General features: G+C 43.0%; 1 protein-coding gene across 2 annotated transcripts in view; it reads left to right on the top strand.

The window, feature by feature from the left end:
- The window catches only part of Ptpdc1 (protein tyrosine phosphatase domain containing 1), a 53,406-nt gene extending 42,088 nt beyond the window's left edge, over window positions 1-11,318 (top strand). For both annotated transcript variants that reach the window (XM_057788125.1, XM_057788123.1), the window contains 4 exons: window positions 656-1,905; window positions 5,126-5,311; window positions 7,851-7,961; window positions 9,320-11,318. In XM_057788125.1, coding sequence (XP_057644108.1) covers window positions 656-1,905; window positions 5,126-5,311; window positions 7,851-7,961; window positions 9,320-9,439 — 1,667 coding nt within the window. In that variant the 3' untranslated portion in view covers window positions 9,440-11,318. The remainder of the gene's footprint in view (window positions 1-655; window positions 1,906-5,125; window positions 5,312-7,850; window positions 7,962-9,319) is intronic.
- The last annotated feature ends 4,461 nt before the right edge of the window (window positions 11,319-15,779 follow it).

Raw genomic sequence — 15,779 nt, 5'->3', positions numbered from 1 at the left:
TCAACAAGAACATCCTGTCAGTGGATGCCAGAGATGTCAGAGCAGGAAGTTCAAGGGCAGAGTGGGTGGTGGATTGGATGTAAACGTCAAGAACTGTTGCCCCTGAATGCAGAAGCACAGTTTGGCTTCCTTCCATGCCAGAATTAGCCAGGAGGAGACTGTGCCAGACCCTTAGCTTACTTCTGAAGCCCTTCTCACTTGAGCATCCCGCCACCCGCCAGCTGTGTGCTAGCTCCTCTCTGGGGTGCAAAGCTGACTCAGTCACAGGAAGGAACTGCCACAGAGATGAGGAGAAGTCTTTGCAGTAACAAATGCTGGAGGGGTTGGGATTTAGCTCAGGTGGCAGAGTGCTTGCCTAGAATACAGGAGGTCCTGGGTCTGATACCCAGGTCTTCATAACACCAGTCTGGTGGTGTTACACTTGTAATACTAGCACTTGGACGGTGGAGGCCAGAGAGTCATTCTTGCCTATATACAGAGTTCGAGGCCAGCCTACATGAGTCCCTGTATTAAAAAAAAAGCAATAAAAAACTGGCAGATGTCATTACTATCTTTCAAATATGCTTTCTTAACATATGATTTATATGATTCTTAAGTTTAAATCATCAAAGACTGACACATAACCAAGCCTTTTCTCATCTTCTTTCCTGTGTAGGTGTTCTAATAGCATGTTACTTAGTTTTTGCAACAAGAATGACCGCTGACCAAGCAATTATATTTGTGCGAGCAAAACGCCCCAATTCCATACAGACCAGAGGGCAGCTGCTTTGTGTACGGGAGTTCACTCAGTTTCTGGCTCCACTCCGAAATATTTTCTCTTGCTGTGATCCCAAAGCACATGCCGTTACCCTAGCCCAGTACCTGATTCGCCAGCGTCATCTGCTTCATGGTTATGAGGCACGACTTCTAAAATATGTGCCAAAGATCATCCACCTAGTTTGCAAGCTACTGCTTGACTTGGCTGAGAACAGGCCAGTCGTCATGAAGAGCATGATAGAAGGACCTGGACTCTCTGCTGAAATTGAAAAGACTGTGTCAGAGATGGTTACGATGCAACTGGATCAAGAGTTACTGGGGCAGAGCAGTGACGCACCTGACCTGTTTCACGCCCCTACAGTGGCGGCCGAGTTCGAGGATCGGGATGTGAGCCTTTCTAATGAGCATGACCTTGACCCCCTCTGGAAGAGGAGGAATGCTGAGAGTCTTCAGCCCCTGACACATCTGAAAAGGCAGCTCAGCTACAGTGACTCAGACTTAAAAAGGGCCAAAGCTATCCTGGAGCAAGGGGAAACACCTTGGACAGTACCTGCCCAGGACTTGCTAGACCACAGCCTCCAGCATCAGAAGCATATCAGCCATTGTTACACGTCACCGACTCCAGAGCTAGGTTTAAATAAGGAAGCGCTGGTTCACAGTACATTTTCTTTCTGGACTCATTCAAAGTGTGGAGGCTTAGAAGGACTCAAGGATGAGGGATCACCACTTTTCTGTAGGAAGGACATTCCAAAGGAAGTACAGCGGAGCAGAACCTTCTCTGTGGGTGTTTCCTGTTCACACAATCCTGGAGAACCAGTGCCACCCAACTTCGCAAGTATCCCTACGGGTCCAGAGCAAGTCACTCACTGTCTGGGTGAAGCTCCTGGTGGTTGGGTTCCAGGCTCTGTTCAGGGGGAAGGGAGGACTCCCTGCAATCCTCTAAACCATGGCTCCTCCAGTCCTAAGGCACAGTTCCCACATGGACAGAAAATCCAAGACAGCACATACCTGTCGGAAGCAATGCCACATGCTGGTTTGCAGTCTGAACTGAGTGCTGAAGCAAGGAGAATATTGGCAGCCAAAGCCCTTGCAAATTTAAATGAGTTTGTGGAAAAGGAGGAAGTGAAAAGGAAAGTGGAAATGTGGCAGGTATTTGTATTTCATTTAAATATATATGTACTTATATATTTATATGGAGTGTATGCATATATATATATGTCTATATTCTACACACACACGTAGAAATGGTTTTGTCAGACCAAAAGTATGTGACCCATTTTTCCAAACTTCTTTATTACAGAAATGAGAAGCTAGGAACTTGAGGTTCCCCAAGTACGATGTGAAGCTGATGTAGAAATGACCCAGGGTGTTTGTAGTTCTAGTTAGATTCTGTGTTCAAGACTATATCTAGTGTGCTGCTTGCTCCATACATGATGTTAATGTTGGTAGCTTTCTCCTAGGGGCAGTCAAGTCCACAGAAGATGATGTTAGGACCTGGTCTGCAGTGTTTTTCTGACTGAGGGACTGGAACAGGGAACCACATTTGGGAACCACTGGCCAAGTGGTAAAAATAAAGTTACTTCCCAAAGCTTCTTGGTACAAGTGGTGAGTCAGGCCTGCCTTCCTGGCCTGCTCTCTCACAGATTTGCTGGCCTCATCCTAATGATGTCACTTGAGGCTTAGAGATAGTAAATGAGAATGAGCCCAGTGATCTGTTATATCTGAGAGGAGGACTCGAAAACCCATTTCTCAGCTCTTATTTAGAATGTGAAGTTTTATATTTTAACTCCTTTTTTTGTGTGTGTGTGCATTTTACTCTTCGTAGGAAAGCAGTCTTCGGTTGTACTTCCTCTCCTGGGATGAGCACCTTGTCTAGAGAAAAGATGGGTCCCTAGAAACTCAGTTAGCAGAAACAGGAAACCAGCCCCAACATGGAACTGACCTGGGCTTTTTGATTCAGAGAAATCCTGAATTGGCAGCCATACTCTTCTGTGGATTACTTGAAAGATTTTATTTTATATTATAATTTTGTGTATTAGGGGGTTGTGTACGGTGGCATGGAGGTGCCCTCAGAGTAGAAGAGACTGTCTGATATCCCTGGAGCTGATGATGTGAGTGCTGGGAACTGAACTCAGGTCCTCTGGAAGCACACACTCTTAGCCGTGAGCCATCTCTTCAGGTCTCTGGAAGCACACACTCTTAGCCGTGAGCCATCTCTTCAGGTTGCGCTATTAAAGTAATTGCTACTCTTCCATGTGCCACGATGTCTAGAACCAAGGACCTGAAACTTCTATAAGCTAGGGTGTCTTCAGAGGTAGGAGCTTATGTGTGGAGCTCTTAAACAACTTACAGTGTGCAACAGAAGAGAGAAATGAATTAGAGTATTTACCTAATTAAATACTCAAATATTGTTTTCCTTCTAAATAAATTTTCTTTATTCCCCACTATAAACCGAAAAAAAAAATAACCCTGTCATTTAGACAGCAGATATTTCTCATGCAGTATTCTATGCTGAGAGCTAACAAGTAAGAGGACCCTAGTGCTAAGAATGTCACGGTGCCACTCCCAGGTCAGCCCTGCATGTCCCTCAGCCAAGTACCCACACGAGCTGAGAAGATGCAGGTTTGGGTCAGGTGCTGTCAGCTATACTTTTAATCAAGCTCTCAAGCCAAGAGAGATCAAATCTTTACAAATTCAAGGCCAGCCTGGTCTACATAGGGAGTTTGAGAACAGCCAGGGCTACAGAGAGAGCTTGCCTCAGACAACAACAAAAATGGGCAGGTTTCATTTGAGGTAGGCTATTTCAACATGTAACATGTATAAAGAGCATTTTCTGGAACCACAAACCTTTTACTTCTTACCTTCTTAGTTTTATTTTAGGACTGTGAGTAAGACTGTACTCTGGGAAAAGCAGTGCAGTGCTGTGTGTGCCTATACTAAGCTGTTTTGTGAGCATGCCTTGTGCTTTTCACAGAGCCCCTAGATGCAGGTGGTCTGTTTAGGAACTCAGAGTCACAGGTGAGGGCTAAGAACTCCAGAGGTCAAGTGGCTTATGCGAGGCTGTGGTTCATGTGGCAGTACGTACAGGCAAGCTCTCCTCACAGCTCTGCCTCACTGGGAAGCTTCCTGGTGCAATGCTCATTTCACTAAGACAGTTTTTGTTCTGCCCAGTTATCTCCGCATATAGCCCTGATATTAAATAAAAGCTCTCCTTTTCTGTACACAATATGTGAGATAGGCAGGAATATAGATCATTCCAGGTATGAGCTTATTTATATGATAGAGAGAAGCTAGCACTGGAGGGTTCCGAGGCCATGGCCCACGCAGTAAGGAAGTCAGTGGAATGCCTCCCTGCTGGCTGCCAGCTTTGAGCTCTGCACAGTTGCTGTATCCATCTTAGTGTTCATTTGCGGGGCGCCTTCCTGTTGGGTGCTATGAGCACTGGAAATAAGTCCCGTGTTCTAAGTCTGTTACCATTTCTACCACTTTGTGATACAGGCTACAAGATTTACTAGGTAACCAAATGCATATTAACAACTACTGTGTTTTTGACTATTGAAAAGTTTTATTTGATTTACCAAAACATAAATCTGATCCCTGTCAGAAATTTCTTAACTCTTCTTTGTAAGGTGAAGCCTTAAATTTTCATGTGAGGCTGGCAGTTTGAGTCATTAGAGATGACTCCTCCAAGTCCCTAGACTCACATGATAGATGGAGAAGAGCAGCTGTACAGGGCTGTTCTGACCTCCGCACACACACGCATGCGCAGGCACATACACGAATACACTCACCTGTCTGCAGATATCTGGGAGTGTTCGCAAGGCTTCCCACTTGTTTTTACCCTCCCAGATCTCAGGCTGCCAGGCTTATTACTTCATCTGTAGGATTCTCTGTAGGATTCTAAAAGGCACTTTCAGAAAAACACTCCACATTTGCCAACTTTCATGCAATTGTGTGTGTGTGTGTGTGTGTGTGTGTGTGTGCACGTTTAAAGGCTTAGCTGAGGCCGCAGGCTAACTTATAAATGTTCCCCTAGTTTTAATCTATGATTTTACTTCATTTGCAGCCTGAATCTCTGTTCTGTTTATCAAATGCCTGAGGAAGAAGACTGCCTCTTGACTGCATCTGTGGCCTCTGAACCGGAGTCAGGGCTGCACGCGTCAGGGGCTCTTCTCTCCGTAGTTAGCCTGCTCTGTTTGTGACAGGGGTGAGATAAGCCAGGCACCCCACCTAGAGGTGCAGGCCCTGAAGAAGGCCCACATTGCACACCAGAGCCCAGCCTCACTCTTAAGTCACTTGTGGATCCTCCAGTAAGGCTCCATACACCTCTCTTTCCCCTGGCCATCTCTCTCTCCCTCTTCCTTTGCAGAAAGAATTGAATTCCCGGGAGGGAGCCTGGGAAAGAATATGTGGTGAGAGAGACCCTTTCATCTTGTGCAGTTTGATGTGGTCTTGGGTGGAGCAACTGAAAGAGCCTGTAATCACCAAAGAGGATGTGGACATGTTGGTTGACAGACAAGCAGATGCTGGTGATGCCCTCTTTTTACTAGAGAAGGTAAAGTAGCTATTGGGCCAGCTAATAAGTTAATTAAGGCCCTCACACGTGTGCAAAAAAAATGAAAATATTATTTTGGTCTATTTTAGTTTTTTTTTTTTTTCTTTTTCCCCCTTAATTTTGTATAAATGGTCTGGCTTCTGTGTTTATGTGAATGCCGTGCTCGCAGAGGACACAAGAGGGCATCCCATCCCCCTTGAACTGAAGTTACAGACCCTTGTGAACCACCTGCTGTGGGTTCTGGGAACTGAACTCAGGTCCTCTGCAAGAGGAGCACATGTTCCTAACCACTGAGTCATCTCTCCAGTTCCCCATTTTTTTAGTAGTTTTTCTAAAATAAGAGAAATTGGGGCTGGAGATGTAGCTCAGTGGTAGAGAAATAGCCTAATGTGTACAAGCCCTGTGTTTGATCTACAGCATTGTAGACACAGAGAAATTGATACACAACATAGACATTTAGAAAATACAGAAATGGCAGCGAGTACTTGTAATCCCAGCATTCAGGAGTCACATCTCTCCGAGTCTGATGACAATCTGGTCTACATAGTGAGTTCTAGGCCAGCCAGGGCTACATAGTGGGACTCTGTCCCAACAAACAAACCAAAACAAACTGTATGATTTTTTTCATGAATGGGTGACCATCTCAGTAACTATAATGAGCTTGTTTGGCTCTTACATGGGTTACATTATAACTAAACACCTTCTCTTCAAGGTGTCTGTTTCTGCTTACTGTGAGTATGTGTCTATAAAAACTAAAATGCAGATTGAAATTTATACTCCTTGCAATTTTTTAAAGATGTATGTGTGCATATGTCTATATAGCTTGTATGTGTGTGTATGTCTATATAACTTATATATGTATAAAATAGAAAAGAGTATCAGGAGGCTATACACTGGTTCTGGTGTTTGCCATCAGGGATGTAGGAAGAGAGGGAAACTGCTTTTCATTGTAGCTCCTACCATACAGTTTAGCATTTTTAACCACATAAAAATAGAAGTGTTTTAGTTCAAAATAGGCTTTGCTTTTGTTTTGGGGAACAATGCTGGCTGTTAGCCCACCATGCCACAGCGTAAGCATCTCATTGTCTCCAAGTCTTCAGCAAATATGTGACTGTGTCTGCTCACACAAGCTACTGTCACAGTATGTCCACGAACACACATGAAGGTATATCCCCTCACACATGGATATCAAGATATAAAACAGAGAGACAGACGCTGTGTGGTGTAACTGCTTGCTTGCTTACATGTGTGGGCACACATTTGTGCGTGTATGTGAAGGCCTAAAATTGATGTCAGCTGTCTTCTTCCATCTCTCTACCTTCCTGGTAGCCAGCATGTTCTCGGAATCCCATCTCTGCCTCCCTGTCTGTTCACACCAGGCCTGCCGTGCCCACCAGGCTTTTTCCCTGGGTCTAGAGATCTGAATTCCAGTCATCAGACTTTCACAGCAAGCACTTTTCCTCAGCCATCTTCCCAGCCCTATGTACACCTTTTAAGATAAGATTTTTCCCAGTGTCTAGAATTCTTAGGATATTTTCTCAGTCGTTAAATGTCAGCGATCAAACAGGAAGCGATAGGAAAGAGATTAGCCTTGTTGGCAGCTGTGGACAACCCTGTCAGGAAGTAATAGCTACTTCCACCCTGTTCATCTTGACAGTGCTTAGAACGAAGGGCCCCTTTTATAGACAAGGCAAGGTAGAGCAGCTTGCCCCAAGTTTCCGGCAGGTGTTCTCGCAGGGTTCCAACTTGGATCCTACGGGCGAGACTCACGCACTGAGGCGCATCAAGCCTTCAAGCCTTCTGCTTTACTGCGCCCATTCCAACTCCTGGTACAATTATTTTGCGCCAAGGATTTTTACTTTTATAAACATCTTTGTAACAATAATCTGTCTTCACAGGCTTTTCTGTATTTCAGATTATTCCCTTAGAATAGATTTCTAGAGGAAATGTTGGTGGTTGGCCTCAGTGAGTCCCATCTACATACATACATACATGGTGATGGAGTTTTTTCCTTTGCTAGGGTAGAAGATCCCTAGCATTCTAGTCAGCAGACCCTTCCTACAGCATCTACCCTACAGCTGCCTCCTTACATCTCTGTCGCCACTGGGGGGCTCCGTCTGCCCACCTCCCCAGACAGTATCTGCAGTGAGCTGGGCGCATGCCCGGTACTGACTGCCTAGTGCCCAAGTGAGCTGTGCACTCAACTGCAGCATCAGCTGACCAAGCTGAAGTGATTATAACCAGAAACAGTAGGAAAGAAAGGTCTATTCTGAGCACTGCAGGAGAATCATGTGGTTTAAAACCATACACCAAACTTGAGATAAATCAACTAGCTCTGACCCATTTCATGAAGTTTCCGTGCCATATTAATATATACAGTAAACACCTGGCTGAGTGCTTGATACACAACCTTTAAAACTAAGTACTAAGCCATAGAGCTGCATAGCCAGAAGCTTCCTCTATAATTATTTGAGCTGATTTCTTGAGATATTTTCAAATTAATTTTTTTATTTTTTTATATCTGGAAAAAATGAAACAGGGTCAGTACCAGACCATCCTGTGTGTGTTGCATTGTATAGTGAGCCTGCAGACACTTCCTGTGGAGGTGGAGGAAGCGTGCCTTGCACATGCCGTCAAAGCTTTCACCAAGGTGAGTCCTGTGTCCCCCACGCCGGTCACACCAGCTTCGTAAGCCAGGACTTCTCAGGTAAGACTCCGAGCTCTTTTCCTTAATGCGCATGTGTTTTATAAGAAGTCAGGGAGTTTCCTAACAGTGGTGTCAGGACAAAGCTGAACTGCCAGGTCATTGAAGGGCAGTGTCGGAACAAAGAGCTTTTATAGAGCCAAAGAGAGAAACAGCTGAGTATTCAGCAAGTATTTTAAATCTTGTTCCTCATAGGAGTCGGGTATTTGCTTGTCCAGCCAGTTCCCCCTTGTGTTTAAATAAGAATTGTCTAAGCAGAATAGTTAGGTCAGTACCCACAAAAACATTAAATGCATGGTTCCAGGAGTTTAATTCTGACCCGTGAGCCTTGGGAATGCTGCACCCGGACACTGAAAATCAAGTAGCGCAGTGTCCTGGATCCCTCTTTGTGTAAAGACGAGCAATTTGTGGTGGTGAGATGCTGCGCCCAAGATCTTGGACCTACCTTACTCTGGGGACAGTGCAGGGACTGCTCTAGTTCCCTGTCTGTCAGCATCACTCCTCGGCAGAGAATGACAGGCATGGCAGAGGCCCCAGGTGTGTACACAATGCGTTTCCAGGAGAGAGGGGACCCTCAATCTCACTGAGGTTTTTTTGTGTACACAACACTTGCAGGTGCCAGATTTCATTTAAACTCACAGAATCTTAAGGCGGTAGGTTTGGGGTTTTATATTTTCACATAAGGAAATTGAAGCCCATGTACCAGTGGCTCTCAGTCTGACCCCTTTGGGGGTCCCACTACGACTCATAACAGTGGCCAAATTACAGTTATGAAGTAGCAATGAAGTAATGTCATGGGTGGCGGTTACCACAACATGAGGAGCTGAAATAAAAGGTCTCAGCATTAGGAAGGTTGAGAACTGCCATCACAGACACTACATGAAAGATGGAGATACACAGGGACAGGTGGAAAGCCAGACAGTGAGGTCTTCAGACTGCAGTCCAGAGTGGCCCTAGGGCTTCTGAACACCATACAGAGCAGCTGGATAAGAGACTTCTGTTGCAACATGAGTGACTCTGAGCTTCTGCTCACTGCTCACTTCTGTACTGGCCAGCTGTGTGGATTGTAATCTCGGCACTGGAGTGCAGGTTTGAGTTCTCGCTCTCAGGTTTGATTGATGAGATCGATGGCTCTAACATAGCCGTTTGGGGAAAGAAATCCATCCTGTGCGGTTCTAACTGCATGCGTTTCTCTCTAAGTCTTTGTTGCTGTATTTGCTGAGTCCTTCCTTCCTTCCTTTGCAAACAGAAACTGGTTAAATTGTTGCCACAGTGTCTTAAATAGAAATGTTCTTTGTCACTAGGTTAATTTTGACTCTGAAAATGGACCAGTAGTTTACAACACCCTGAAGAAGATATTTAAGCACACATTGGAAGAGAAAAGAAAAATGGCAAAAGACAGCCCTAGGCCTGGCCTCGCCTGAAGCTCCCGTCTCTGGACAAGTATCCGTCCTAAGGGTCCGTCCCACCTAAGGGCGGCACTTCTGCTCCCATGTGGACGTGGCATGCTGGCACTGCCCTTCCTTGCCAGACTTTGTTGTCAGCGCTGTGTCTCTTGTGCTGAGAGTAGTGGTTCCTTTTTAGAGTAGTTATTTATTTTAAAATATCCTTGAGCTGTGTCTTGAAAACTTGCCATAAAGTTGGTGCCACTTTATTTACTGAATTAATATAGTTGTATTGACATTTTATGCATATTTGTGTCCTTACTCTTTTTGACATTTTGAAGGAAAAAAAAATAACTCTTCCTTCCAAAACAGTTATTTTCTTAACAGAACTCTTCCTGGAGTTTCTACCAAATAGATCATTTTAGCAGTAAAACCTTACTATATATCCCCCCCACAAGGCATATATGTGTTCCCTCCTTCAGAACTATGACCTAAGAAAGTCACCAAGTGTCTTAAAATGTTTTATATTTGTTACTAAGTAGGCTATTAATACATTTTAAAGAATTTTTAAAAACTTTGAAGTTTTTTTTGTTTTCTTTTCTCTTTTTACAGATGTGGCAAAGCCTTTCAAAGTCTGTTATTTTTCAATGATCCAACGATTCAATTTTCTTTAATAGACTGACTGGAGAGGTTGGGACTTGGTACTTGTGGAAAGTAGCCCTGCTCTTTGTCAGGCGTCCAGACACCCTCTCCCTTGGCTGCCCAAGGAGGGAGCAGCTCTCAACCCAGAAGCCTTATTTCACTTCCCCAGCCTGCTGCTCAGCCAGTTCGCTTCTTTTCAGAGAAGTGGGATCAGAAGCGACCACTGGGGGCAGTTGCTAAGGAGGAGAACTGGCCTTTGTCCTCCCAGGAACTGTGCAGAAGGGACTGCAGTTCTGGGAGAAGGCTCCTCGCCAACCCTGCTCTCTTGTGGCACTGTGACCATTCTGCACAGACCTGGAGCTCAGACCTGGAGCAAGTCAAGCAAGCCACTGTCTGCCCCAGTAGTGCTGGCATTGCTGCCTGTCCCCCCCCAGCCCACTGTCTGCCCCAGGAGTAGTGGCATTGCTGCCTGTGCACCCCCCACCCCTGCCCTTTTATAAGCCCATTTGCCCCGGCCTCTGATACTAGCTGCAGTTTTGCTGTGAGGATTATAATTTTTAAATTGAATTTGACCCCAAGTTGCATTCACCTTAACTGGCTTCAAATGAGAACAGATGATTGTTTAAACTTGTTCCTTTAATCTATTAATCAACAATTGAAGCCTAACTTACTTAAATTAATACCCAGGAGCAGCAAAACCCATTGCCATAAAGAGAATCAGACCAATTCAAACTAAAGAAGTAACTCTTTGCATCTCAGAATTTTAGGAAAGACACAAGACTGAATTAGAACAACTGAAATTTCCCTAATTCGTGCCTTGCTGAATTATACTCTAGTATATCAGAAACCGTTTTAATCATTATTCTTACAACTCTGATGGCAAAGGCTAAGTGCAGGCCTCTTCACCCTGAAGTGTCTTCTGGGGAAATAAAATATAATAGTTGTTAATAAACTGGCTTACCCAGTGTAGAGATACCTTTTCAAGTGCCTAGCTAGCAGCAGGAAATACCTTCATTCTGTCTCTTTGGTACATTCTGAAATCTGGAGTTCAAAGAGTGTTTGTCTTCATCTCTGTCAGCCTCGAATGGGCAAGCAACACCATGGAACTTCACCACCCTCCCTTCTCAAAGCCAGCTGCGCCTGTGCATCTGGAGCGCTTGTCGTAAGTTCTAGAACAGTCATGTGATCACGCCACTGCATGTCAGAGAATCCAAATATACCAGCCTGAGAAGACACAATCAGGCTCTGTACGGGTGTTGTGTTTATTTGAATAAAGATGAAAAGAACAACCGCTGCCCTGTCTTGTACTTCTTTACTGTAGTGGCCCTGGCCATTGTGCACACTCTGGCGATGCTGGTAAGCCTTTGCTGGGAACTGATTTACTAGCTGAGTTAGCTAGCCATGCTCACCTTCTGTTGGAGAGACCAGGTGGGAGAGTGGCTTCTATAAGGAATGGTTTAAAACAAAATCCAGGTGGACAAGATTCTAGCCTTCCTCTTCTATTTTTTTTAAATTGTTTTTATTGAGCTATATATTTTTTCCCTCTCTCCCTCTCCTCCCCTCCTACTCTCCCCCATGGTCCCCATGCTCCCAATTTACTCAGGAGATCTTGTCTTTTTCTACTTCCCATGTACATTAGATCCATGTATGTCTCTCTTAGGGTTCTCTTTGTTGTCTAGGTTCTCTGGGATTGTGAATTGTAGGATTTTTTTCCTTTTCTGTCTAAAAGCCACTTACGAGTGCATACATGTGATATTTGTCTTTCTGAATCTGGGTTAACTCATTCAATATGATGTTTTCTAGATCCATCTACTTGCCCAAAAATTTCAAGATGTCCTTGTCTTTTATTGCTGTGTAGTACTCCATTGTGTAAATGTACCACATTTTCCTTATCCATTCTTCAGTCAAGGGGCATTTAAGTTGTTTCCAGGTTCTGGCTATGACAAACAATGATGCTATGAACATAGTTGAGCACATGTCCTTGTGGTACAATTGAGCATCCTTTGGGTATATACCCAAAGATGGTATTACTGGGTCTCAAGGTAGGTTATTTCCTAATTTTCTGAGAAATTACCATACTGAAATCCAAAGGGGCTGTACCAGTTTGCACTCCCACCAGAAATGCAGAAATGTTCCGTTTATCCACATCCTCTCCAGCATAAGTTGGCATCAGTGTTTTTGATCTTGGCCATTCTTACAGGTGTAAGATGGAATATCAGAGTTGTTTTGATTTGCATTTTTCTGATGGTTAAAGATGTTGAGCACTGGGGCTGGAGAGATGGCTCAGAGGTTAAGAGCACTAGCTGCTCTTCCAAAGGTCCTGAGTTCAATTCCCAGCAACCACATGGTGGCTCACAACCATCTGTCATGAGGTCTGGCACTGTATCCTGGAAAGTGTATATATAATAAATAAATAAATTAAAAAAAAAGATGTTGAGCATTTCTTTAAATGTCTTTCAGTCATTTTAGATTACTCTATTGAGAGTTCTCTGTTTAGGTCTGTATCCCATTTTTTTATTGGATTATTTGTTTTTTTGATGACCAATTTCTTGAGTTCTTTGTATATTTTGGCAATCAGACCTCTGTCTGATGTAGGGTTAGTGAAGCTCTTGTCCCATTCTATAGGCTGTCATTTTGTATTGTTGACCGTGTCCTTTGCTTAACAGAAGCTTCTCAGTTTCAGGAGGTTCCACTTATTAATTGTTTCTCTCAGTGTCTGTGCTGCTGGGGTTATATTTAGGAAGTGGTCTCCTGTGCCAATGCATTCAAGTGTACTTCCCACTTTCTCTTCTGTGAGATTCACTGTGGTCGGTTTTATGTTGAGGTCTTTGATCCATTTAGACTTGAGTTTTGTGCATGGTGGTAGATATGGATCTATTTTCATTCTTTTACATATTAATACCCAGTTATGCCAGCACTATTTGTTGAATATATTTTCTTTTTTTCCATTTGATATTTTTTGCTTCTTTGTCGAAAATCGGGTGTTCATAGGTGTGTGAATTGTTATCTGGGTCTTTGTTTCAGTTCCATTGGTCCTTCTGCCTGTTTTTATGCCAATACCAGGCTGTTTTCAGTACTGTAGTTCTGTAGTAGAGTTTGAAGTCAGGGATTGTGATGCCTCCAGAAGGTCCTTTATTGTACAGGATTGTTTTGGCTCTCCTGGGTTTTTTGTTTTTCCATATGAAGTTGAATATTGTTCTTTCGAGGTCTGTGAAGACTTTTACTGAGATTTTGATGGGCATTGCATTGAATTGGTAAATTACTTTTGGTAAGATTGCCATTTTTACTATGTTAATTCTACCTACCCAAGAGCATGGAAGATCTTTCCACTTTCTGGTGTCTTCTTCAGTTTCTTTCTTCAAAGATTTAAAGTTATTCTCATACAGGTCTTCCACTTGTTTGGTTAGAGTTACTGCAAGATATTTTATGGCATTCATGGCTATTCTGAAGGGTGATGTTTCTCTGGTTTCTTTCTCAGCACATTTATCATCTGTGTAAAGGAGGGATACTGATATTTTCAAGTTAATCTTGTATCCTGATACATTACTGAAGGTGTTTATGAGTTGTAGAAGTTCCTTGGTAGAATTTTTGGGATCACTTATGTAAACTATCATATCATCAGCAAACAGAGTTTGACTTCTTTTCCGATTTGTATTCTCCTTCTGTTGTCTTATTGCTCTAGCTAGGGCCTCAAGAACTATATTGAATAGATATGGACAGAGTGGGCAACCTTGTCTTGTTCCTGGTTTCAGTGGGATCGCTGTGAGTTTCTCTCCTTTTAGTTTGATGTTGGCTTGCCGTATATTGCCTTTATTATGTTTAGGTATGTTTCTTGTATGCCTGCTCTCTCCAAGACCTTTATCATGAAGGGATGTTATATTTTGTCAAAGGCTTTATCATCATCTAATGAGATGATCTTGTGGGTTTTTTTCAGTTTGTTTATATGGTGAACAAGATATATCAATGACAAATTTTCATGTCGAACCATCCCTGGGATGAAGTTGACTTGGTCATGGTGGATGATTTTTCTGATGAGTTCTTGGATTCGATTTGCCAGTATTTTATTGAGTATTTCTGCATCAGTGTTCATGAGGGAGATTGGTCTGTAATTCTCTTTCTTAGTAATCTCTTTTTGTGGCTTAAGTATCAGGGTAATTGTAGCCTCATAAAAAGAATTTGGCAATGTTCCTTCTGTTTCTATTGTGTGGAACAATTTGAGGAGTATTGGTATTAGTTCTTCTTTGAAAATCTTGTAGAATTCTGAGCTGAAACCATCTGGCCCTAGGCTTTTTTTGGCTGGGAGACTTTTGATGACACTGTTTGACTGTATCTATTTCTTCAACAGTTATAGGTCTATTTAATTTACTTATCTGGTCTTGATTTAATTTTGGTAAGTGATATTTATCCAGAAAGTTGTCAATTTCCTTTAGGTTTTCCAATTTTGTGGAATATAGAATTTCAAAATATGACCTTATGATTCTCTGGATTTCCTCCCTGTCTGTTGTTATGTCCCCCTTTTCATTTCTGATTTTGTTGATTTGGATAGTCTCTCTTTGCCTTTTGGTTAGTTTGGATAAAAGTTTGTCTATTTTATTGATTTCTCGAAGAACCAACTCTTTGTCTCATTGATTCTTTGTATTGTTTTCTTTGTTTCTATTTTGTTGATTTCAGCTCTCAATTTGATTATTCCCTGCTATCTACTCAGTCTTCCTGGGTAAGTTTGCTTCTTTTTGTTCTCTAGTTTTCAAATGTTCTGTTAACTCACTAGTGTGGGTTTTTTTTTTCCAGCTTCTTTATGTAGTCATGTAGTCCTATGAACTTTCTCTTAACACTGCTTTCATTGTGTCCCATAAATTTGGGTATGTTGTGTTAGCCCTCCATTTCCTAATAAAGAAAGGGTTCTTTCCAGCAAAGGGATGATATTTTCACACATTGGAGAAGTTTTAGGGTTGCATTGGAAGCAGTTTCATGAAGTTTTATCATTTTAAAGAACAAAGAAATTCGTAAATCAAGGTAAGTTTAAAACACACTGGTGGGTACATCAGAGTCAAATTCAACAAGATGGGGGAGATTTTCTTTTATTTATCATGTATGCAGTGCTCTGCCTGCATGTGTGCCTACAGGCCAGAAGAGGGCACCAGATCCTATTATAGATGGTTGTGAGCCACCACATGGTGGCTGGGAATTGAACTTAGGACCTCTGGAAGACCTGTCAGTGCTCTTAACCTCTGAACCATCTTTTCTATAGGCCTAAGATACTATCTGATGATATTCTTAGCTTCTGGGCTGGTGCATGCTCATAGTCTGCTAAGTTAATGGTTTTCAAAAAGGCTTTTACCTATTGGTCATAAGACTTAAGTTTCAACAGGGATAAGGAATGGCTGTTTTTGAGAGCCAGAACTTAGCCCAAGATAAAGAAATTAACTCCTGGACCGTGACATTCCAATCTCCACAGTACCACAGTACCACAGTACTTTAGTTCTGTTTGTCAGTCTTGCAGATACAGCTTCTTTCCAGGAATTCTCCTTCACACCTCCCAAATGCCAAGATTACAGGTGTGTAACATTGTGCCTGCTGTATGCGCTGCTGGGGATCAAACCTAGGGCTGTGTGCATGCTAGGCAAGGGCCTCTCTCCCTCTCCCCCCCCCCTCTCTCTCTGTGTGCAATTATGCACTTGAGAACATACAGAGACAAGAAAAGGCTTCAGATCCCCTGGAGGTCGAGAACATGGGTGCT

Source organism: Chionomys nivalis, chromosome 13 (assembly GCF_950005125.1).
Source record: "Chionomys nivalis chromosome 13, mChiNiv1.1, whole genome shotgun sequence".
Classification (NCBI taxonomy): Eukaryota; Metazoa; Chordata; class Mammalia; order Rodentia; family Cricetidae; genus Chionomys; species Chionomys nivalis.
Note: the sequence above shows the minus strand (reverse complement) of the source record. Positions and strands in the feature narration are given on the sequence as shown.